The 23,649-nt window shown below is 41.5% G+C and overlaps 1 protein-coding gene and 1 long non-coding RNA gene across 9 annotated transcripts; one reads left to right on the plus strand and one right to left on the minus strand.

Moving 5' to 3' along the window:
• Nucleotides 1-1,049: 1,049 nt before the first annotated feature.
• On the minus strand, nucleotides 1,050-4,926 carry sox4a (SRY-box transcription factor 4a). The gene has a single exon (XM_043217946.1). The coding sequence runs from the start codon at nucleotides 3,913-3,915 to the stop codon at nucleotides 2,833-2,835; it is 1,083 nt and encodes a 360-aa protein (XP_043073881.1). The 5' UTR covers nucleotides 3,916-4,926; the 3' UTR covers nucleotides 1,050-2,832.
• A 1,372-nt stretch (nucleotides 4,927-6,298) lies between these two features.
• On the plus strand, nucleotides 6,299-22,854 carry LOC122323953. Of its 8 annotated transcripts, none has more exons than XR_006247078.1 (6): nucleotides 6,328-7,671; nucleotides 9,112-9,169; nucleotides 10,865-10,953; nucleotides 11,037-11,927; nucleotides 12,177-12,266; nucleotides 17,275-22,854. It is a non-coding gene; the product is annotated as an uncharacterized LOC122323953 (long non-coding RNA). The 8 variants fall into 8 exon arrangements; XR_006247083.1 differs by lacking the exon at nucleotides 12,177-12,266 and having other exon boundaries at nucleotides 17,275-19,354; nucleotides 19,522-22,854; XR_006247080.1 differs by lacking the exon at nucleotides 12,177-12,266 and having other exon boundaries at nucleotides 6,330-7,462; nucleotides 7,577-7,671.
• Nucleotides 22,855-23,649: the final 795 nt, after the last annotated feature.

Raw genomic sequence — 23,649 nt, forward strand, 5'->3', positions numbered from 1 at the left:
TCACACTCGACTAGGGCATTAGGTTCACACCCTGCGCTATCAGTCGGGATGATGCTAGATAATGACTCAGACCGAGTTGCTGGAACACTCAGCTCTTGAGACGCAGACAAACCATCTGATCTTTTTTTTTTTTTTTTCACCCCGCATGTAAACACGCCGTATTGCAGGCATGTAATGTGATTATTGCGTGTTTGTAACGTCTGGATCGCCTCTGATGGCTGTATACCGCCTCGCCTGTGTCTTATTGAGGGGAAGGGGGGAAGGGATGAATGGAGGTTTACCAGGGGCCGAGGAAACGGGACGCTGTTGTGATATCATTATGTGGCAGTTCCTCCTGACTCCAGCTTGCAACAGGCCTGACTTTTCGCCTGATCTTTTGGCAACGCATGGTTTCAAATGTGCAAAAGCTGAGCCTGTGTGCATTGTATTAATAATATTCTTCTAATACGATACACAAATGACCGCGCTGAGCACTGATACTTAAACCAAGGCAAAAAAAACAAACAAAAAATGGAGTTGTGTGCTTTTTCTAAAAATGAATAATACTGATGCGCACATTTAAAATGTCAATGTGTGTAATTTAGGGGGAAATGGAGTACAAATGTTGAGCTTTTATTGCTCTGCAGTGCAAAAAACTGTAAAATAAAGGTTTCAGTGCTTGTTTGTTTTTTCATAGTAATGCCATTAAGTGACAATATATTTTAAAGAACCATTTTTATTAGTGTGAAGAACTTATAGTCATGATTAAGAACCACTTTAACAAACTTCTAAAGGAGCTGAAAGGTTTCATGCCGGTTAATAACTTTCACTCGTAGCACATACATTGTCCCGTGGCTACTCTGTGGTGAATCAGAGCGTGATAACGAATGGATCTGAAGAAAGTCATGAAGCCATTTTCTCTTGAAGTGTTGCCGTAATTACTGCACTGTACCTTGGTGGGGCAGTGCTGCTCTTAGAAATGCATATGGTGCAGAATTATTACCGTTCAGCTGTGTGCAGTGTAGAATCAAAGAAATACAATACGAAGAGAAAAAGTCGTGCAACTGACGTTCAGTTCCAGCTGATTTTATTTCCTTCTTGGAAAAAGACAAAGTTCTGTACAGAGGTCTGACAGGCAGTGACTTGACACAATTGGCTGGCTTTTGAGTTCACTACTCAAATGTTGAGATATGGTATGGCAAGACAAAACGATATTGTACACAGCATATTGCACAAAATGAAACAATAAAACATATCTATATATTCCAAAAGTCATGAACAACACTCTTAAACATAGGGATGTATAAAGATATATGTTCTCGTTCCTGTCATGATATATCATCGTCAGACATAAACACGCAATCTTTTACTTATTTTACACTCAATGTACATAGAAATCTTCATGTTGATCCTCTGCCTTAAACACAACTGCTCTACATAAACCTGAATTCAGAAATACAAAATGCTATTCGCCATGCCATAATATACTAAAACAATTAGCTACATTTAGCCAACAAGTAGAAAAGATTAAATATCCTTGTACAATTATGGAGTGAAGACGTACTTCATTGTTCGTGAATTATAGGCATTTCGACCGTATCTGTAATTCCATCCAGTGGTTCAAACCGAAACGTGTCACTATAAAAGCACAAAGAAATCGGTATTCAAAAAAGTACAGTATCCCCAATAAGGACGCGATAAATCGCAGCTGTCGCTGCTGCAGCTACATACAAGCTCGCTCAGCGCGCGCATCGTAGGCTAAAGACGATTGGTCGTGGAAATGCAGATACTGTCTCTTTAAGAAGCCTGTGGATTGACACTGTAAACATGTTTAGGGGGCAGATTTTTGGAGACAACCCAACCCCCTGGCTTTAAAAATCGGAAATCCAAACAGCGATATTCACCGATTGACACCCCCTCGATAGATTTTGTACAAAAATACACTCAGAAAATAATGAAACATTTAATCTCCGTTCCACGTGAGAGGTCATCAATTAAATAATACGAAACGAGTCTAGCCCTTCCGCGAGACAGACGGACATGTGCGTGTGTAGCCTACACACACACACACACACACACACACAACAGACTGACTAGAACACGAGCGACGGAGGGGAGGAGAGGAGCAATGTTTGGCCGTTATAAATACATCGATATAAAAAATGCCAGCGCCGAAAAGTTACGAGGATGAAAAAGTAAAAGGCAGATAGAGAGAGAAGGAGAGAGGGAAAACGCTCCTCGGATGAATTTTGGTCCTGATTTGTAGTGTAAAGAGTCGAATCATCTGAGTTGCGTCTGAATCCTGATGTCATGGCGACAGGAAAGCTGGTGATTGTGTTTGTTTTTGCGTCTCGTGCGGCGCTGCCGTTCGGTTTCGACGAATCGACACCAGTTTCGCTTCTCAACAGCCTTAAATCGTAATGAAAGCATGCGATGCTGGTCTAACACACGGTTCTGGTAAACAACCGCGAGCGCACGGAACGAGTCGCGCGCTCGCTCGCTCGCGCGCTCTCCGTTCAGTACCTCCATCGAATCAAGCGTATGCGACCAGACTTGTCTTCCGTTTAAAAACGTCCCTTTTTAAAGTCGAGGAGGGCGCGCGGCGGGAACTCGCCACCGCGCGATGACCCCCCATCGCCCGCGTCCAAAAGCGCGCCTCCTTCCAGCACCAAACGAGCAAGCTAAGCACTTTCATCTGCACTCTTGTCAGTGGATAATGAGAACCCACAGTATCTGATGCATGATAAACACGAGGAATCACGTCGTTGACTCGTCGTCTGACTCGTCTCGGAGGATTATTTTTTTTTGCAGCCCTCCGGTCATTTTCTCAATCTGTCCATTCGCAACCAGCGCTCAGTAAGTGAACACCAAGTTGGATATCGTCGATTCGAGCCAGTCCCCTAATATCAACTCGCTCACCTCTGGGGTGCAGTAGTCGGGGAACTCAAAGTGCGAGCCGGAGCCGGACTCAAAGTTGAACTCCAAATCTCTGTCCAGAGGCGCGGTGCCAAAGGTGCTGAAGCTGTCAAAGCCGGGGCTGGGGTCCGCCAGCTCGTCCTCGAACTCCTCGTCCGAAGAGGACGACTGCGAGGAGGACGAGTGCGAGGCGGAGGGCGTCGGGGACGGCGCGCGGGTGTACTTGAAGCGCGCGGCGGGCTCCGCGTCTTCCTTTCCGCTCGCGAGCCCGTCCTCGTAGAGGCTCAGCGGGTCGCTGGATTCCGCCGAGCTGCTCAGAGTGGGACTGGCCGGCACGGCGACGGAGGGCGGGCTGCTATCAGAGCTGCATCCCCCGAACGCGTGCCCGCGCTTTGCTGCTTTCTCGGGGATCTGTTTGGCCGCGGACGCCGACCTGGACTTGTAGAGAGCGTGGTGGTCGGCCGGCACGGAGTGGGAGGTCAGCTCCAGCGCCGCGGACTTTCTGTGCGTCCTGCTGAGAGTTTTGGAGCTCTTCTTGGAGGCAGACTTCGCGCCGGGGCTGCCGCTCACGCGCTCCGCCTTCTCCGCGCTCTTGCCGCTGGATGACTTCACCTTCTTCCGAGGTCGATATTTGTAGTCTGGATAGTCTGCCATGTGCTTGAGCCGCAGCCGTTCGGCCTCGCGGATGAAGGGGATCTTGTCGCTGTCTTTCAAAAGTTTCCAGCGCTTGCCGAGTCTCTTGGAGATCTCCGCGTTGTGCATGTCCGGCGACTGCTCCATGATCTTGCGCCTCTCTATCTGCGACCAGACCATGAACGCGTTCATCGGCCTCTTGATGTGCCCCGATGGGGTTTTGCACCAGGCGATGTCCATTTTATCCCCAGCCGAGTTTGGAGAGCCGGGAGTCGGGGAGGCGTCCATGTCTAGGTCCATCTCCCCAGAATCGGTGGAATCGCCGGGGAGCGCGTCGCTGTTGTTGCTCATGTGCGTCTGCTCCACCATAGCCAGGTCTGTGCCCATGCACTCACCGCAACAGTCTTAACTTTTAATTGCGCACGAAAATCCTACACGTGCTGCAGCTCGGGGAGCGCTAAGAGTTTCTTCTTCGCGGTGTGGTTTTAGTCAGTGTTGGAAACAAAGTTGCTGCCGCCGCTGACTGTCTCTTGGTTCAGCGCGCCGTCCACAAAGGCGCATATCCTCCCGTCAGGAGCTCTGTCAAGTCCCGGCAATGTCGTCAAAATCAACAGTCTGCCGTTCAACTGCCGGTTCGACTGAAAACGAACCCAGAGTGCGCTCTGGACGCGAAGTATCTGAAGCCGTTCAGTGGAAACGGACAAGTGTCTTCAGCATAGTTTGTCGTATGACCATGCGGTAGGTTTAGGCGACTGCACTTTTTCATGCTCTGAGCTTCCTATCACCCTTCACAACTTTCAATACTTCTGCTAAACCGCCTCGCAAGGATTTATCCTTTTCCGAAGGTATAAAGGAAAGAGAATCCAGCCAATCAGCTGCTGTCACTAGCCTATCCTCGGCCAGAGCCACGCCCCGTCGCAGTCCATTGGCTGAATATAGTATCTAATAATAATCGGCGCGTGCAATGAGAAGCTTTCTGTCTGACCTCATTCCATCTACACTGCAAACTTAGTTTTAAAGGCGCATTATGTACTCCCCCTTTCCTAGATCGCAGGCAGAATTTGGCAGGGGTGCCTAAGTTAGGATAAGCAATTCTAATGTTCGATTACGAGCGATAACGCGGATTAAATCCAAGGATTGATAAATCCATCTTTTCGCAATTAAGCCTTTTTCCTTTGACTTGCACAAATCGTCTGCGGATTGCTATTTACGGCGTTGAATTGCGACACGAATATAATTTCGCTAAAAAACAAAAAAAAACAAAGCGAAATCATAATTAATATTAGACGTACGCGGCGCGGTGCGCTTTTTTACACACAAAGACAGCGCGCGCCCACATGCCACGCGCTTCTCCATTCAAAGGCAGCATGCTCTTGTTTGTGTTGGGAGCTCGCGCTCTTTTCGGCGGATTTCAAATAACACATATATATATATATATATATATATATATATATATATATATATATATATATATATATATATATATATATGGATAGCCTATTTTTAGCGATCTGTAGGCATGTTTCTTAAACAGCCCGTTGTATTTATCAAACTCTTCCCAACTGTGCATTTCTAGCTACTGGAATGAAGCTGATACCAGAACGCAGTCACACAGCAAACAGTCAAACGCAAGAGGTGAAGAAACAGCGCTTGGCATCATGACTCTGTTTAAAGCCGCCCCCGTTTATTACTCTAGATGGCGTAGTAGAGCCAAAATAAGGCCGAAAACATTAGCCCTTATTCCACACAGAAAGCGCCCGCTCCGAATAACTGTTTAACCAGATAAAACAGATCCGAATATGCATTACGTAATCAAGTCATCTATGGCGAATAGAACATAACAACAAAAGGCGAGCATCTCGAGTCCGCTCTCACACTGCTGCTAAGCAGATAGCGGCTTCCTAAACCCCCGAATCGATGTAACTGAAATCAATGGTTCGGTGACCTCATGGGTGAGGTGTCCCGAGTTTGAAAAATGGTTAACCTTTTAAAGTAGATGGCGTGCACGAGACTCTCTAAGGCAGAGCTGAGGCCTTATGATTTTGAATACAGTAATCAAACGCTCTCGACTGTTTAAACAGGTGTGCTGGGAGAGCATGCGCCCGGGCTCACCTTATCGTGTCTCATCACTGAGACAGATGGCCACCCTGCTGCACTTACGATTATTTACTTTAGCGGTTACACCTCAACAGGAGCGCTACAGGCCACACAAATGCTATTTTCTCCAGGTGAGTCAAAGGTGAGCGCTGCCTGAATCGATTGTAAAACTCGCATATTTTCATTTGTTTATAATCCGGGTAACCGCAACAGGTGCTTTATATCAGCTGCTGCGTTGTTTGAGACAGTTTAAGGCCGTGCTGTTTTTTTTAACACTGAGGTTTTGAACTAGTTGGCTTTTCAAAGCATGTTGTTTCTAGTGGAAGTGGAAATAGATGGACATTTTATTTTAGTGTTTATTGTATTGTATAGTTACGTTTTTTTTCTAGATTATAGTTATATAATTTTGTTTTTGTTTTAAGAAGGCCTTTGAGGCGAAACATTCGTATCCTTGTCCTACTGGCGATGTATGCCTTGTACAGAAAATATTATTTTTATACCATGTACTTTTTTATTCCTAAATTAATTTTTTTCTATAATAATGATAGTGATAATAATAATAGTGATAATCTGGAGATGTGCTGTCAAATGATTTATTTGCAAAAGTTTTTCGTTTGTATATTTATTATAGACACACACACATACAGTGTGTATTTTGCAAATACATATTTACATGTATTCATATATCTATATTTAAATACATGTAAATATTTATTTGCAAAATACATATATATTTATGTTATATAATTTAGACTGGAAATAAATATAGTAAATATATACAACTAACATACTCTTTCTGAAATGTTTACATGCGTGTGTGTGTACATATACATAATAAATCTACACATTGCACATGCATATCTTTAAGTAAAGAAAAACTTTTATTTTGGATGTAATTAATCGTGATTAATCCCTCGACGGCACTAAAATAAAAAAAACAACCTGTAACAAATATCATAAATGTATACAAATTGCTGCATATTTAATTAAATACCTCCTCAGTTGCATATTTTAACATAACATTTCAGAGAAAAAAATTAAATTGCAATGTAATCAATCAACTATGGAAATCTGCAATCATTTTTTTTTAAACCCTATTCACCTGGGGTGTCATTTTAGAAAACAGTCCCACGGGATAAAACCCTTGTGCGATTGCTGTCACAAACTGAGCTTCGGCAGAAGGATCAGAAATGGACAAATCCACTCGTAATGACAGTATTTGCTCTCACAGGCTGAAACGAGAAGCTACAGTAAAGGTCTGGCGACGCGGCGCGCTCGCTTCACTCATTCACTCCTCACTACCACGGTGTTCAATCCAAACCCCGCTCCTCAAGCTTGGCTTAGTGTTGCCATGGAAATCCCGACTGTTTGCTCTCAAAACACATCCAGACAAGAAACGACATGATCTCTCCGGTCCTAGCCCGGCGGAGCTGAACTACACGGTGGACGAGAACGCGGGGACATCCTCATCAGTCCCGCAGCCCATCTCAAACACACACACACACACACAAACAAATATTGATGGATTTGCATAGATGTCGATCAGATGGCTCGGGTTTTATAGAGGGTTTATGAAAATGAGCTCTTCCTGCAGTTGCCAGAAAGATGAACTGGGGCGAGGGACAGTGTAGACGGTAGGTCAGATGGAGGAACGTGCCTCTGAGTTATTCATTACATTCTTTCTGTCCCATCCTTGCTGCCTTCCTCATTACCAGGCTAATTTCTCCAGCCTCTCTGCGCACAATGGAGCCTTTGTGTGTGTGTGTGTGTGTGTGAGCGCGTGCGGGAGCAGGCTGAGCCCCTGTTCGACTGAAACTGTCCAACCTTACCCCAGCAGGTATTCCTTTTGGCCTTTAAAGTCGTGTTTGCCATCTGCAAAGCTTTAAGTTCTCACAGCCCCGCTCGAAAACCTGCGCCGAAAGGTCACCCAGATGTCTTTCTCTCGCTTTAGTGGGAACCTGTTTGCGGTGAGGTCACCCAGATAACTCGCAGCGAACGGCCAAAACGGTCACAAGCCAATCGTCCAGCCCGGAGCAGAACGCCGAGGTAAGGACACGAGTTCAGGAGTGAGCCCCATAGCATAGTACATCAGGAACGGCGGCCAAAGACACGCCCCCTCTTCCAGGTTTCACGTGCTTCCAAAGAGCTTTCAAGAACAGGAACGTTTATCTCGATAGCATCGCTTCGCCACCTATACACGGAAGTGGTTTCATGTAAATTATGAGCAGATGAACTTGCTCGATAAAGAGGCCGATAAACGGAACAGCGTTTGTTGGAAAGATTCAGTGGAGATATAATCCTGTTCATTTGTTTAAAGTGTTACCAACCGTTGGACTTTAAACTGAAGTGATGCTAATTAAAGACCAACCGGCATGATGACACCAGTGTCGCCGTTCATCCAGAGACGTGTTTATTTCAGTTCATTTATTTTCAGCTACATGGTATTTATTAGTTGGGCGAATCACAAAACCTGTCAAAAGTTTTATTTCGCTTTAAAAACGAAGGAAAAAAGATGCAAGGAATTAAACGAAAGATTAAGATTTGTGCATTGCGCTGTTATTCGCATGATAATTAAACGCTCCCCCGCAATTCTCATAATCCTTGACTTATTATAATGTGAAAATTAATTATATATTGTTCGAATTGTAAAGTGTTTCTATATCATTGCAGCTTTGGATTTACATCGTTGCCTTCTAAGAATTATTGTTATATTTTAGTAAAGTAATACAATCAGTGCCTTACTGTAAATGAGAATATACTGAGAATTAACACCAAATTAATTAGAATTTTCTCTCTCTCTCTCTCTCTTTCTCTCTCTCTATCTTTCTCTCTCTCTCTCTCTCTCTCTCTCTCTTTTGTCTCCGGGCAGCTTAAACTTGATCTCTTATTTAGTAAACGCTGCAGCTTTTACTCAAGGTTATAAATCTTGTGTCTTTTCTTTCTATCACGCTTTTTTTTCTCGAAACCGTTAGGTATTATGTTTCTTTTAATGTTGCTGCATGTATGGGGCGCAAAACATCAAATTCAACAGCACCTTCTGAGAATGATTTTCTCAACTAAATAGCGAACCAAATGTTTTGTTGCTGCTCTGGAGGCAACAAAAAGTGTTTTGATGAACAGAGTGCATTCACTCGTAGAAAGGTTCTGTTTATGTTTTGCAAGCAACCTTGAGAAGAAGATTTTCCCTGGGTTATTGTGAGCGGTCTGTGCTTTTAAATAACAGGAGAAGGAAATGCTGTTGGGGACAGCAAAGCGAGTGAGGATAGAATGGCTAAATTTATACAGTTATGAAAAGTGAATGGCCACTCTGCATTCAAACATATAGAATTTGGCTCAAGGTTTGCACCAAACGTGAAGTATGTTTTGAGTGATTATTGGAGTGGCGTGTTTAGCCTTGTACTTCAATGGAGGTTTTGTCCAGTCAGGTTGTGGTTTCACCTGACTCTTGGCTTGTGTGTGTGTGTGTGTGTGTGTGTTTGTTGGCAGGCTCAAGTCCATTTTCCTGTCTGTTGGAGTTAAAGAGGATGCATCACTGATTGAACAGGTGCTGTATCACACACACACACACACACACACACACACACACACACACACACACACACACACACACACACAAATTTTAATGTGTAGATCCAATAAAAAGGTTTCAAGGAATTCAGAGAGCTGTAAATAAATAGGGTCATCACTGACCCTTTTCGGTCAGACTTACTTTCACACGCTGAACACAAAAGAGGACATTTGAAACAATCCACTGGACGCTCTTTTCCATGCAATCGCAATGAATAGAGACAGGAGCTTTCAAGCTTCAAAAAGCAGGCGAGAGCACCATAAATGATCATAAAGCCCGAGTTCTGAATGGCAGAGTTCATGAAGGAATTAACAGGAAGTAAATGGATTCGTGAAAGAATCGTTCTTGCTCATCTGACCTTTTACACCGAATCAGTTGATTCACATCACAAAACTGCAAGATCTGTTAACAAATGAAACCGATCTAATTCTGGAGTTAGTGATCTTTTTGTAGAAGTTAACAGTAATCGGAATATCCAATTAAACCTCTGTCTGTTCCTCAAACAAATCTATAATATGGCTTAAGAGATCTCATAATAGCACACGAGTCACACGGGCTACTTTAATGGTGTTTTCTGTCCTTTTTAAATCTTAAAAGCTCCATTCCCAGCTCACTGCATTGAAAAGGGTGTCCAACACTTTAAGTGCACTTAAAGAGAGTGGACTTTCATGACTGTTTCTTAGCACACCTTAGTACTCTAATACAAGAAATACACATAATGTGACATTCTAAAGCACACGCAAAGTTGATTATGATTTTGTTTGATATTATACTTAAAGTTAAAAGGTTACATTTTATTGTAATAGTCTATTTCAGATATTCTACTAACTAGAAGTAACTCTGTAACTACAGGTTAACTACATGTAAACTAATTCTTATTTATTTGCAACTCTCAGAGTAGACATTTAGGGTATGTTTAAGGTCAGTAGAATAAGTTATCAGTAATCAGTTTGTAGTATGTTGTGGACCCATCAGAATAAAATGGCTATTAAGATATCAACCAATAGAAATTAAATAATTACATTTAATTTTAGCAAAAAAAGCTTGTCTGGCAGTTTTAATTATGAAATTACATATAAAGATTTGCAAAGTGTAATATGTTTTAAATTAAATGGCAATTAACATGCAATTAAGTGCCTGTAAACAAGCATTCGGTTACCTAAGTGCATTCATTCCAATAATAAGTAGTTGTCGTTATGTGTTTTGTTGTTGTTGTCTTAACAGAGTGAGCCTGGTGAAATGTGGAGAAATAGAGAAGTGTTTTTCTTGGACTCCAAACAATGATTGTTTTCACAATTGCAGTCGGCAGGGCATCAGTGTTGGAGATGGAGAAAGCAGATCACTCACTTAATGGCTCCCTTTTTACTGTCTCTCCCTTAACTGGCTCAACCATATGGATTTGAGGACAAAGACATTACATTTATGCTAATTACAACAGCCATGTGCAGACAAAGGACCGCAAAGGTGTACCTGTACCATGACAAAGAGACTGTGAATGCCATGGCACAAATATGAAAAGCCAAACGGGGGGAGGGTGGGCATGTGAGTGAGTTTGTGTGTCTGTGTTTGTTCCATCAGTGGAGAATGTGACATTTGAAGGATGAGAGACCCTTTTCATGCTGGAAACTGGAAACTTAGAAGACATTTTCATTTCATTTATGCACTTCACAGGGGACAGAGAAGCAGAAAAACAGAGCGGCAAAGAGGAAGTTTGGAAGACAGGGAAGTTAGTGGAGAACAAAAACAGAAAGAACATAAAGGTGGGTGAAGAGCAAACTAGATGCATTCTTTGTTTCATACAATTTCCCGTTCATTAATAAATAGCGCTGCTGTTATTCTCCAGAACTTAAGACAAGTATTAAGACAGGGTTTTAAGGTGGTACGTCACACCAAAAAACTTCCCAGCATCCCTTCTGCTCAGCAAACGATGACGCATCATTCTGCTGACACAAGTCAGCTGATTGCTGTGTCACGGCAATGGTTTTAGGCGAGTGGCAGCGCTCCGGCTACAGACGTAGAGTCTTTTTTTCCTCCCAGACGCACTGCGGCACAGCCAGACGACTAGAGTGGAGGCACAGGAGCTCACAGCTGCAGTCTACTGGCTTGTTTCGGGGAGGCACAGGAGCCGAGCACTTCCTCTCGAAATACCGTCGCTCTGCTCCTTTTCGCCGTTGAAGGATCGTTTTCATTGGGGCAGAGAGTAGAGCCAAAAAAGAAGACGAACTCTTGAGTCGAGCGACTTGGAATTAACGTCGGTCTCATTTGTAGACAGAAAATTTGGAGAATCGAGCCCGGTGATTTTTTGGGGGGTTGTTTGCGCCATCGTTTGCCGATACCAGACCGGGTTCCCAGGCTGAGAAGTGGGCGCTAAAAACTTGGATTCCAGTGCGTCACCTGTCCATCCAGTCGTAAACCTGTCCCACGCAAGACGTCCAGTCAACCGGGCCCGTCTGCGTTCCCATTCGCAGCGACCGGCCAAAGTGGCTGCTCCGCTCCAAGGTTAAGGTGGCTTTGGGTCCTAGACCTAGTCCTTGTCCAGAGGGCAGGGCAGAGGCGAGCAGAAATGGCGACGCGGCAGCTGAGGCGAGCTCAGCCAGACAGACGCGGTGACCTAAATCAGCCCCAGTCATGTCTGGACGCAGCCAGAGCGAGGCAGACGGAGAGGAAGACAGAACGAGTGAGGGAGTGAGAGAGCGACCCACACGTACCGACTCGAACATATACTCGCACTACGGTAGGTTTAGATGACTGCGATTAGCCTGTAATGAAATGTAGTTCGTTTCCCATCCGTTGGCGTTCAGTTCTTGCTGATGCTGTCCTTAGTTGAGATTAGCTTGTCTGTGGCTGTGCTTCTATCTTTGTGCCATAGGGATGGAGAGAAACGAAGGAGGCTGCAAGGGGAGGGGGAGACAGAGTTGTCTCTCTCTCTCTCTCTCTCTCTCTCTCTCTCTTTTTTCACCACCGCTTTATTTTGTTCCATTAGCTGGTGTTCATATTCACCGTATGTCTGCGCTGAGCTTCACCATTGAGTCGTTGTCCCCCTCACCTCCCCCGTTTGCACTTTTGGGTCCAGGTAAGACATTCACTTATTCGTCTTCGACAACCAAATATGCGAACCCCTTAGTCTGGGCTGGTGGGCGGTTTTGTGCGTTAACGTTTATTTGCTTTTGGTGAATCTGATGCACATTAAAACCCAAGATGGTGAACAAGAGCACATCCCCCTCCTTCCAAGCGCAGACTCCTTGGGAATATTATGAATTTGCACTTGATAGATTGTGTCTGCGTTGCACATTCCTCTCAAACTGAAATGCAGTTCACTAGATAGTAGTTTAATCACAGTAGTTGGAAAGACAAAGCCTTTGTAGAGTTCAACGAAGGTTGGCGCGTCTTTTAAGTGTGTACGTTCAAGTAAGTGAAAATGTATAATGTATGCCGTTATTTATTTGCTTCTGGCAACAAATATTACGTTACATACGCCAACGCCTCGATCATTTTCTTGGCACAAATCATCCCACGCTCAGCAGGAACTCAGTGCTGATCACAGGGGAAAACAGTCTAGCCATAACCGGGAGACTGATAACTCGAACACGTCCACTCGGAATCCTTTCGGCTAGCAAATCACTTATTAGTCACCGCTTGGAAAAGTACAACTTCCCAGTTTCAGTCTCATCCGCCTGTGCTTTGAGCCACAGTAAGAGCTCTCACGCGCTGCCGTAATTGATGAGAGCTCAGAGATACTTGAGGTATTTCTCTGCTAAGAGGCTCTCAGGTAAAAGTTACAGGTGTCGTATTTTTCAGTGCTGTGAGTTCTGTAATCTTGCGCGATGCTCTTTCGATGTCAAATATAGTCGGGTGCGCAGCATGGGTCCGAAACAACATTTTCACAGATGGCCCATCTGTTCTGCATGGGGGGCATCAAGTGATGTCAACCTACATGCAGGTGTAGTTTAACTCAAGCTGATGGAGAACTTGATGGATGATGGAACACTTAGTATAATATATACTGTAACGGCTGTTTCTTATATATGAATAATTTTAATATGTTATATTATATTATATAACAGTATACAGTATTATTATTATTATTATTATTATTATATTGTTTATTTTTAGGTTGTGTAACCAAAATAATGGCACAAATAGCACGACTACTCTAAACCTTAGTGAAGCATGTTGCGGGATTAATTTAAATATATCCCATCAATTTAGTGTCTGAAAAGAACAATAAGATCAGCCAAAAAATGACTGTAAACTGGCCCTATGATCGGACGGTAACATTTATAAGCTGGGGCTTAATGAAGTGTCAGTTAAACAAATGTATTCCCTTTATTTAATTAGCATCAAAATTTAAATCTAACCTATTTCTGTCATGACAACTCATTGCGGACTCTTGGCGGATATATCTTCTACACTGCTGCTGTTGAGAACCAATACTTGCTGCTGCAGGAAACTACTTTGTAGCAGATCCACCCTGTACAGGTGGAGTTGGGGAAGCTGGAGGGTTTCTTACGCAAGCACTAGCCAAGTATTTGAATGTTGAGCATGTATAAAAAAAATTTAATTAAAAAAATAAAAATCAGCTGCATCATGTGAATAACGACTTAATGATAACACCCTGACCTTGGACCTATTAGAGTTTAATGACAGAACTTTGCTTTATTTTGGTGTTTTTGTATCAGTGTTGTCCATACGATGGCTAAAGTAAGTAAAGTTGTTCATTTGTGGCTATAGCGTTTCTGTCACTGCGATCAACACCAGTAATTTGTGCGGAATGAGCTTAGCCTCATGAATAATAGATTTTAGACTAATTTGATGCAGTTTCTCTCCATGCCAACTTTCTCACAGGATTCACCACCGTATCAGTTACGCCGTCACGGACTGTGCAAAGAATCCAGTCAGACAGTATTAGCCACATCAGTACTGCTTCCTTAACTGATCTTAAAGTGCTTGTACCGTAGATATTCTTCAATACTCCCAACGTAGCATTTAATGCAAGCTTATTATGTCATATCAGGATTACATGCATTCAAACTGTTGCTTTTCTTCGCTTTCATTGCAAAAAAGTGGGTCACGCATCCCAGCTCGTGCCAGACCCCACTCATCTCCATATGTTCCTTCAGTGCACTCAAGACTTTCATTTGCCAGCTCCTCCATTCTTGTACAGCAGTTATTATATCCCTTTTTGCTTAATACACTGCGTTTGAGCATCAGCTTTGATGCTTGGTTATTTTCTGAAGCCTCCTTTGTTCCGAACTGCCTTCAATCATCCTCAAATGACTTCAAATGAGTGAGCCTCCAACCCATCCACACGCACAACCCCGCCACAGCAAACAACACACATCTGAATGCACTTGAGGTCCTTATGACTGAGAATTTACAGTCGAACAAGCTGTAAATAGCTTTACCCCGTTATCCGTAGGTCTCCAGAAGGATTCCTTATGTTGTGGGTTAGTTTCGAAACCCAAAACCCAGAAGAAACAAACACTTTCCAAACACTTTTAGAGGTTGTTGAGTTCCTCCGAGTCTGTATACACACTAAATGCGCTCGGTTTGAGCTTAAAATAAATCATTTAACTGGAATATACATTTTGGTTTTGCTGGTGTTCGCTACATAGCCTGCAGCTGCCATTAGCATGTCACTGATAATGTTTTCTAACCGAGTGCAGACTGCTCTGCTCCGCATGTGGGTCAGTGACACACGAACTGCGAAATCACGGAGGACGCACTCTGTTGAATTACCACCCTAAAGATCACATGTAATCATACGCTGCCATCAAAACCGGGGACAAACATTTTCAAACGCAATGTAGCGCAAAAACACACATTTGCTAAATTGTTCGAGGCTGACGATTGCCGCACGCAACTGATTTGCATTTTTATATCTAAAAGCACAGCGCGTTGTTTATATTAATGCATGTTTTTGCCCGGTCGTGCTGTTCCTATCAGTTCAGTGTCTTTTGAATGCATAAATAAGCAGGAGTATTGCACTGACTAGCTTTGTTATTGTCTTCATTACACACTGACAGTAAGCAAATGCGTGGAATGCACTTCAGGGCGCTTTTCATGGCTTCATTATGGCTGTGTAATATGCAGTCGAGCTCATGTCCATTTTTAAAGCTGGCATGGGGTGTACTGTGCCTCTGTGTTTTGCTGCGGTCACTGGGCTTGTTATTTCCCCTGAGCTTTTCCTTTTATAACCACCTGAAGCTAACTCGCCTCAATATCTGAATCAAAATTGAATTACACAGATACGCAGACTGTTTTTATTAAAAATCATGACTTGTAACACCGTTGGAAATCTAGTTCAGATGTTTACTGTAGTCATTAAGCATGCTAATTACACGGTGCTTTCAAATGCTCAATTCTGATTGGACAATCAGAGGTCAAGTGTTTTGCATAATGGCTCTATAACTATATTTTTACACAGCCGCGATTTGTGCATATAATTTACTTAAATAAAACATGTTAATTTTTTTTTAGTTTTGTTTTAACCACAATAACCACTGTGGTTAAACACTACTATTATATACTATTTATGTACTGTTGTAATATGCATTAATATGTTGATTTTGCATTTATTTATTTATTTTTAGTTTCTGTTTTTTTAATGTAAATTTAGTTTAGATTGTGGTAATTTTGATTATTTTATTATTTATATTAAAATATATAAAAACAAATAGTTACTATAATAGTTAATATAGTTACTATTATACTATATGTACTGTTACAATTTAATTAATGTTATTGCATGTATTATAATGTTGAATTAGCTTTTATTTTTATATTTTTACATTCTATTTTTATTTCTAATTATTACAGGTTGTAGTAGTTTTGTTATGAATTAATTTATCCATTCATTAATGAATTCATTCAGAATTTTTATTTTTTTTTGTTATTTAACAAGTTAGTTTTATTTTAGATTAGTCGCCAAAACAATATTTTCCCAAGATCTATATTTCACAGTATTTCATTTCTATACTTCATGTCATAGTTTTTTTGTAATTGTATATTTTTTTTATTTCAATAGTTATTTATAGATAGATAGATAGATAGATAGATAGATAGATAGATAGATAGATAGATAGATAGATAGATCACAGACAGACAGACAGACAGATAGATAGATAGATAGATAGATAGATAGATAGATCAAAGACAGACAGACAGATAGACAGACAGATAGACAGATAGATAGATAGATAGATAGATAGATAGATAGATAGATAGATAGATAGATAGATAGATAGACAGACAGACAGATAGATAGATAGATAGATAGATAGATAGATAGATAGATAGATAGATAGATAGATAGATCAAAGACAGACAGACAGACAGACATAGAGATAGATAGATAGATAGATAGATAGATAAAGATAGACAGATAGACAGACAGATCAGACAGACAGACAGATAGACAGACAGATAGATAGATAGATAGATAGATAGACAGACAGATAGATAGATAGATAGACAGATAGATATATAGATAGATAGATAGATACATAGATAGATAGATAGATATATAGATAGATCATATTGCTTTTTTCAGTTTCCAGTATGTCCCACAAGGCTAAAACGAGGCAACAAACTCAACAAAGAGAAGCCACATTTGACAGCAATTTCGTATCGAAACCCTGATGGGCATTTTGGGGTTTATTTTGGTTTATAATGACCCGCTGATTATAAATCGTCCCTGACATACCAAAAGCAGATGCAGCTGAAAGTCAAAAAGCAGTGCTCTGTTACAGCTGACTATAAACTCCTTCACAGTTGACTCCCAGAAATTGTTTATATAAATAGATAAGTTGATACAGCTCAACGCAGCATGCCTGCATAAACACGATTTGGTTTTCTCCAGAATAGCTCTCTGCAGAGGCTGCTTGGCGTTCCTTCGCACGCTCTATAATCCAGTACGAGGCATTAGGGCCTGAGATCTGAGCAGTGTTTCCTGTGAGGATACTTTGGCTATGCTGTGCGATCTGCCGCTCACCGCTGACAGCAGTCCATACACACACCAGCATCATTACCCATTCCCACTGAAGCCGAGCTCCTCTCTGTTTGTGTTTGTGTGTTTACAGTAAACGGCCGGATAAAAGGCGGGCTGAAGTGAGTTGGTCAGACAGGCCTTGCCAAACCCACAGGCTGTTCTGCTGCTTTGCTACCGCTGCGGTGTTTTGATGTGCGCTACTGTGCAGATGCAGTTTTTGGGCGATAACCAACAAGCTACCGTACAGGAGGAGACTCTGGGAAAGTAAGGGATATCTTTCAAGGTTAGTGTCAAATCCCAAGGGCGCCATGATGCAGCTGTTGCTTTAGCACAATGTCAGATTGCCGGGCCGTGTGGCATCTGTCCCTGCTTGCCACGCCAAAAAACAGTTCCACAGAAGAAAGGATGCCCTTGTGAAAAAGAAGTGTGCTTAATTGTGTTGAACATGCAGTTGTACTACAGTTTTTAAAAAGCATATATACTAGTTAAACAATTCATCATGATTAAAAGTTTTTGTTGACATAATATATGTACATGTAATTATTATTATTATTATTATATTAGCGCTCTCAAATGATTAATTGTATCCAAAATAAAAGTTTTTGGTTGACATAATATAATACTATAAATTTGTCATAATTGTTTGTCAATGCATTTCGGCAGTACATTTTAACCATATTTAATGCAATTTAAATAATTATGAAATTATAAATAAAGATCCTGAAGATCCTTAAGTCCTATAAAGGTCAGCTTTTTAAATTTTATGAACATTTTAAAATACAGTTAGAAAGTATTTTTTTTATACAGTAAAAATACAGGCAGAAAACATTGCATTGTTCACATTTTTGCTTATTATTCTGAAGTATATTATGTCCATGGATGGCACTAGAATTTTTTTTTCCTGTATGAACAGTAGTAAAACACCATTAACAATATGCGTTATTTTATCTCAATGTAGATTACCATGTACCACCCTGAGAATATTTTTTTTTCCTGTCACGTGTTTTCCTTTCAACTGTTTAGAAAGAAAACCAACAGTCACACCAGGCCTGTACCGTCTCAAAAGGGCCTACTAAGCTTTATGTACTAATATGAACTCTTTAGGGGTAAAAAGTAGAGTAGGTAGCCTAAAACAGACAACAAAAAGAAAGCTGTCTACAACTTATATCAATTTATATCCAAAACTAGAAACACCACCGATTAAATCCATAATAGGTATACTAAAATGCACTTCTTTTTCACAAGTATGTTCATGTTCCAACTCTTGCCCTTTAACTGAGGACAGTCGAATTCTTCCTTACCCTCAAAATCAACTGGACCGCCTCGTTTTTATCCATATCAGCACACTGCTATTCTTACAAGCATTAAATATTCTCCGCGGGGTCAGTTGAGTGCCCATGTTTGCGGATGGAAGCGCATGACCGAGCTCTCGGACGACCTCGCACCACGTTGCACGGCTTACACAACAAGTCCATAATGAGACGTAGGTATTAGTCAGTCGTCTAGCCTAACAGTTACTGGCTGCTCCCACGCTAGGATGCGCTGCGTGTTATTGTGTTCCACCGGTGGCCTGCAGCGCACGAATAAACACTACACCAGACTGATGGAAAAACTCCAAAACCGTAAGAACAACATGTACAAACCGGGACGGAGAGCAAAGTCAATAAATCTGAAAGCCTTCAAAGCTTCCCGAGAACAGACAAGCGATGAAAGGCCACGATCGGCACCTGTTCGCTTTGAAAATGTCACTTCTCTTTCACACTTTGAGTATTTATACAAACCCCGCAATACTAGAGACTGGGAGAGCTACCTAACCAGTGGAAAAGAGAAAGAGCGATGCTGCAGTCGAAGTGCGGGGCCTTTCTCACTGGTTGTTGTTTATGTGTTGATCTGCCCAGAGGTGATCCACGATCAAACCTAACTCAAAAGCAGTCTCTTCTGCTTGATCTTACCACTCAGTACATGAAGCCCATGCAGCGCTACTGGAGCAGAATGAAGGGACCTTCAGGGCCAAACTTCCTCCCTGCTCTCCATCAACAGAGAGAAGGACAAAATGTTTTCTACAACACGAGTTCTGCTTGCACAAGCAACGCATAAGTCACCCGTAATGACTCTGCATATAAACACATACTGACACCCACCGAACTACACCCCGTGTTGTTAACTTACATGTAAGTAATACATAGCGTGTTCAATTACTGTCTGAGTGATGTATTGCTGCATACCATATCCAAGACATTTGTTTATTATTGTTGTTTAAAAATGGTACTAGAGGCTACAGCACATGGGACGACAGACTGCATTTTTCATATTCAAGCATTTTTCTTCTTTGTTTCAGTAAGAAAATCCTGCTCCAGTGTGCCACAAGTCATGGGGGAAGACAGGGTTTTGGACGGAGAAAGGAAACCTTTGTTTTTTTTCTGTCCATGGAGAAGTATGTGAAGGCATAAATTCATAATGTCTCTCCAAGTAGCATACAGTCAAACCAAAAATTATTCAGACACCAGACATACAGTATAGTGGGTGCAGGACAATAAGTGAAGATAGCAAAATAAAGCAAACTGTGACTTATTATGCCTAAAAAGTGTTTTATTGTGGATTTGGGACCAAGAAATACCTAACTTATGTAGGTCAACCAATTTATTTTCGACACAGTCTAACACAAGGATGGCTAAAACCAATGAAAGATCAACTGATTTGAGAATAAAGGTAGTTAAATTCAACAAGCAGGGCTTTTCAATTAGAAATATAGCTAAAAGATTAGATATGCCTAAAGGGACGGTCTTTTCCATTGTAAAGAAATTCAGAGAGACTGGCGAGGTGAAGAATTTGCCTGGCCGTGGAAGAAAGAAAAAGACGACAGCCAGAACAGACAGACTTATTAAACAGTTAGCGAAGAAAAACAGAAAGATTTCTGCTAAAAAAATTGCTGCTGAAGTCAAAAAGGCCACTGACACAGAACTGTGTGCTCAAACCATTCGCAACAGGCTGAATGACCCCAGAAGAATGCCCCAGAAGACACCCTCGAAATCAAAGACGACGCCTCCTCCAGTTTGCTGAAGAACATATCGATAAGTCTACAGAATTTCGGAAGTCAGTCCTTTGGAGTGATGAGAGTAAATGTGTGGAGGACCAAAGGAGAAGCCTTGAAGCCCCAGTGTCTTACTCCTACTGTAAATAATGGAGGGGGCAATGTTATGCTGTGGGGGTGTAGGGCAGCTAGTGGACTAGGCAAACTACATTTCATTGATGGAACTATGAACTGTGAGTGGAAGTTCTCCAGAGTCAGATGCTGCCGTCAGCCAGGAAGCTCATGGGCCGTCGTTTCATATTTTAGCATGATAATGGAACCAAACACAATGCAAAAAAGCTCTGGCCACCGCAAAGTCCAGATCTAACCCCGACTGAGCATATCTGGGAGGTGATGGAACATCTTAATCTCATACTAACAGTTGTCTGAATCATTTTAGGTTGACTGTAATCTGTTACATACCTTTCTACCAAAGTTATCTGATATTATCAAGATTAATTCATGCTGACAGTTTAATTCTGAGCTCTTGTCATATCTTCTAAACTGTTGAAAATAAACTTTCATAATGTGAGAAATGTTAAAGGTGTCTGGAATTTTTGGTTTGACTGTTGGGAAAGCTATTGTAAAACTAGCTTGCTAAGGTAAGACACATTTAAAGCAGTTAAACTACTGTCAGTGTACTTAAGATAGCAGGCTAAAAGTAGACTGAGTCAAGCTATTTAAAAAGGCAGTAAAATTCTGTCATCTTTTACTCAACCTCAAGTTGTTCAAAACCTGTATTAATTTTCTTTCTTCTGTTGAACACAAGGTGTTGTAGATCAGAAGGTAACCTTGTTTTGGTAACCTTTGACTTTCATTGTATGGTCAAATAAGACAGACATTTCTAATTAATCAGATAATCAGGTTTTTGATTGAATGTACAGCGAGACTAAACATATAAACTCCTCATTATTATTTAATTTTATTTAGTTTAATTGTATTATCTTGTTTTCTTTTTTTTATTTCAAATTCTCACCAAGGCTTGAATTTATTTAATTGAAAAGCTAGGTCAAAAACATCTGTGCAGCTTATTGTTTTTGTGTAAACTCCAATATATTTTTTCAAGTTTCTTTGTGTAGTTCAAACTGCATTTATTAACAGTACATGTCAGTAAATCAATTTCATCAATTTAATGCGTCCTTGATAATAATTAAAAATATCATCCCCAGTTACTCCATACTTTCAAACAGTAGTCTACATTTGAATAAATAGAAGTAAACTAGAATACAATCTAATTTGCATAACTAAACAGTAGCATTTACCTTAATATTCCCCAAAATATTCTGCTGTACTGCCGTTGATAAATGTAGTTCAGCTAAAACTTTCAGTTATTCTTATTTCCCAGTTATTTCCCAAAACAAGTTGCCAATATAAACCGTTGAACAGCATATCTAGCTTGAGAGGTATAAAGACACTTCAACCGCAGCACCTTCTCACACAAGATCTCTGACAGGAATAAAATTCGGTGCAATTTACACCAAAGTCTATGTGAAAGAGCCCATTGTCACTGTGGAATAGGTAAATACGATATGAGCCTGAACATTCCCTATGCTGGTGTATTTTTCCATAACACCAAGTTGCTCTTTTACACTCATAACCCTACGTGTCACATCCTGCCAGAGGATTTTAAAGACGTTGTGCAATTTTCAATAATGTTCCTCAGGTCCTAAAGGAGCTCAATAACTCCAGGCCTACAGAGGCCACTGAATCAGCATTTCAAAGTGAAACTCCTTTCCACAAAGACCTTTGAATTGAAATAGAAAAGTTTCTCCTTCCCAGCCGTACGGGCTCAACTCTGATTGACCCCTCTCAATCTGTGCCTCTCTGTTGTAAAGAACAGGCATAAAATAAGGCAGAGTTAATAGAGTTTAAGACTAAGAGCCAAACCGCATTGGAATAGGAAGGAGATGGAAAAGAGTCAAGGGAGGGAGAGCGACTGAGGCCGAGAGAGACTGAGCAAAGGGAGGAGAGAGAGAGCGATCCCTAAGGGAGAGGGATTGGGTCCGGGCTGCCTGAGGAGATTCTCGCCTCTAATTGGCTGAATGCCTTGGCGTTCCCACAATGCCTCGCGTTTCAGTGACTTTCTCTAAAGTCTCGAAGGACTCTTCAAGGTTACCGTCACTCTTCAGCGTTATCGCTGCTCTCTAAGCCACTGTAGCAAATCTGCTTTTAGCGTAGCCATGACGGACTATTGAGAAAAGCTGAATATTCAAAACCGGAATGGGTCATCATTCAACTTCAACTTTTGTGATATACAGTAGTTCGCTCAGCCCCACAATAAAACAGGCATTAGAGTAAAACATCGATGCTGAACCGTAACTCGATTTTCTCATGCATGTGTTTGTTTTTCCAGCAGTCGGAGTCGTGCTGCGACTGAATTCTGTTTGCGTTAATTTCGCCGCCTTCCCCTCAAACAGATTGTTGTGAAATAAAGAGGGTGTAATGAAAAGCGTGCCCTTGAATCCAAAAGCCATTGAGGTGTCTTTTTACTTCCATTCCTGCAGAGATCTGCCTTGTGCTTTTCTTCCAGCATTTGCTAAAGCTAACCGAATAAGCGCGTGTGTGTATCAAAGTGGAATCAAATAAAGAAATCATCTCTGCTTTCATTTTGCCCTCGTCTTTTCTTCAGGAAGCCACAGGTATTAACCAAGCGACGATATTTCAGATATTAAAATGGCAGCCGAAAGGAAACAGTTGTAAGCGCAATTGCGTTACTGTTGTAGCGAGATATTTGGTGCCGCGTTTGCATATGTAATCTGAAATAGATTGATAAGAAGCATAGGTGCGCGCGAACTAATAAACCAAACCCCTCGACCCAAATCTACGCTTTGATCCCATGGCGACGGGAAAATATGCATAAATCCCGTTTCGCATCCAGAACCTGGGCAATTGAGATTTTCAGGAAGCTCCATCTATATAACAGTATTAAAACATTTATGAATGCCTACAGAATGAACAAAGTTTGTATTCCCTGTGCGTTAGCAGTTTTCCATAACAATATTTAGCCAGGAGCCATCTTCCTTTCTCAAACGTGAGCTTTCGGTCAGCATTATTATCAATTATGCAGTAGTATTCACCTTCTGCTGGAAATTCATTAGAAGATCAATAGAAATCACTTATGTCCAGCAGCAAAATCATTATATATGTGCTAGAAATCCTTAAGCAGCTCAAGAGGGGAAAAACATTTTCAAAGGAGTATTGATTTAAAAACTACCTTGGATTTCAGCCAATAGAGTGTTGAGCTCCGCACTTTCAATGGATTACAGCAGTATGGGCTCATACAGTATCTGTGCACGGGGCATTTTAAAAAGGCCTTGGCTGTGTATGTATGTAAGCAATTACTATAAAGGAGTACAAGGGAATCGTGTGCTGCACTTGTTTTTGAATGTAGAGGTT

The sequence above is a fragment of the Puntigrus tetrazona genome, chromosome 19, assembly GCF_018831695.1.
Source record: "Puntigrus tetrazona isolate hp1 chromosome 19, ASM1883169v1, whole genome shotgun sequence".
NCBI lineage: Eukaryota > Metazoa > Chordata > Actinopteri > Cypriniformes > Cyprinidae > Puntigrus > Puntigrus tetrazona.

What these genes read in the sequence shown, in the direction of transcription:
- sox4a (XM_043217946.1), bottom strand. Translation starts at nt 3,915, where the DNA reads ATGGGCACAGACCTGGCTATGGTGGAGCAGACGCACATGAGCAACAAC.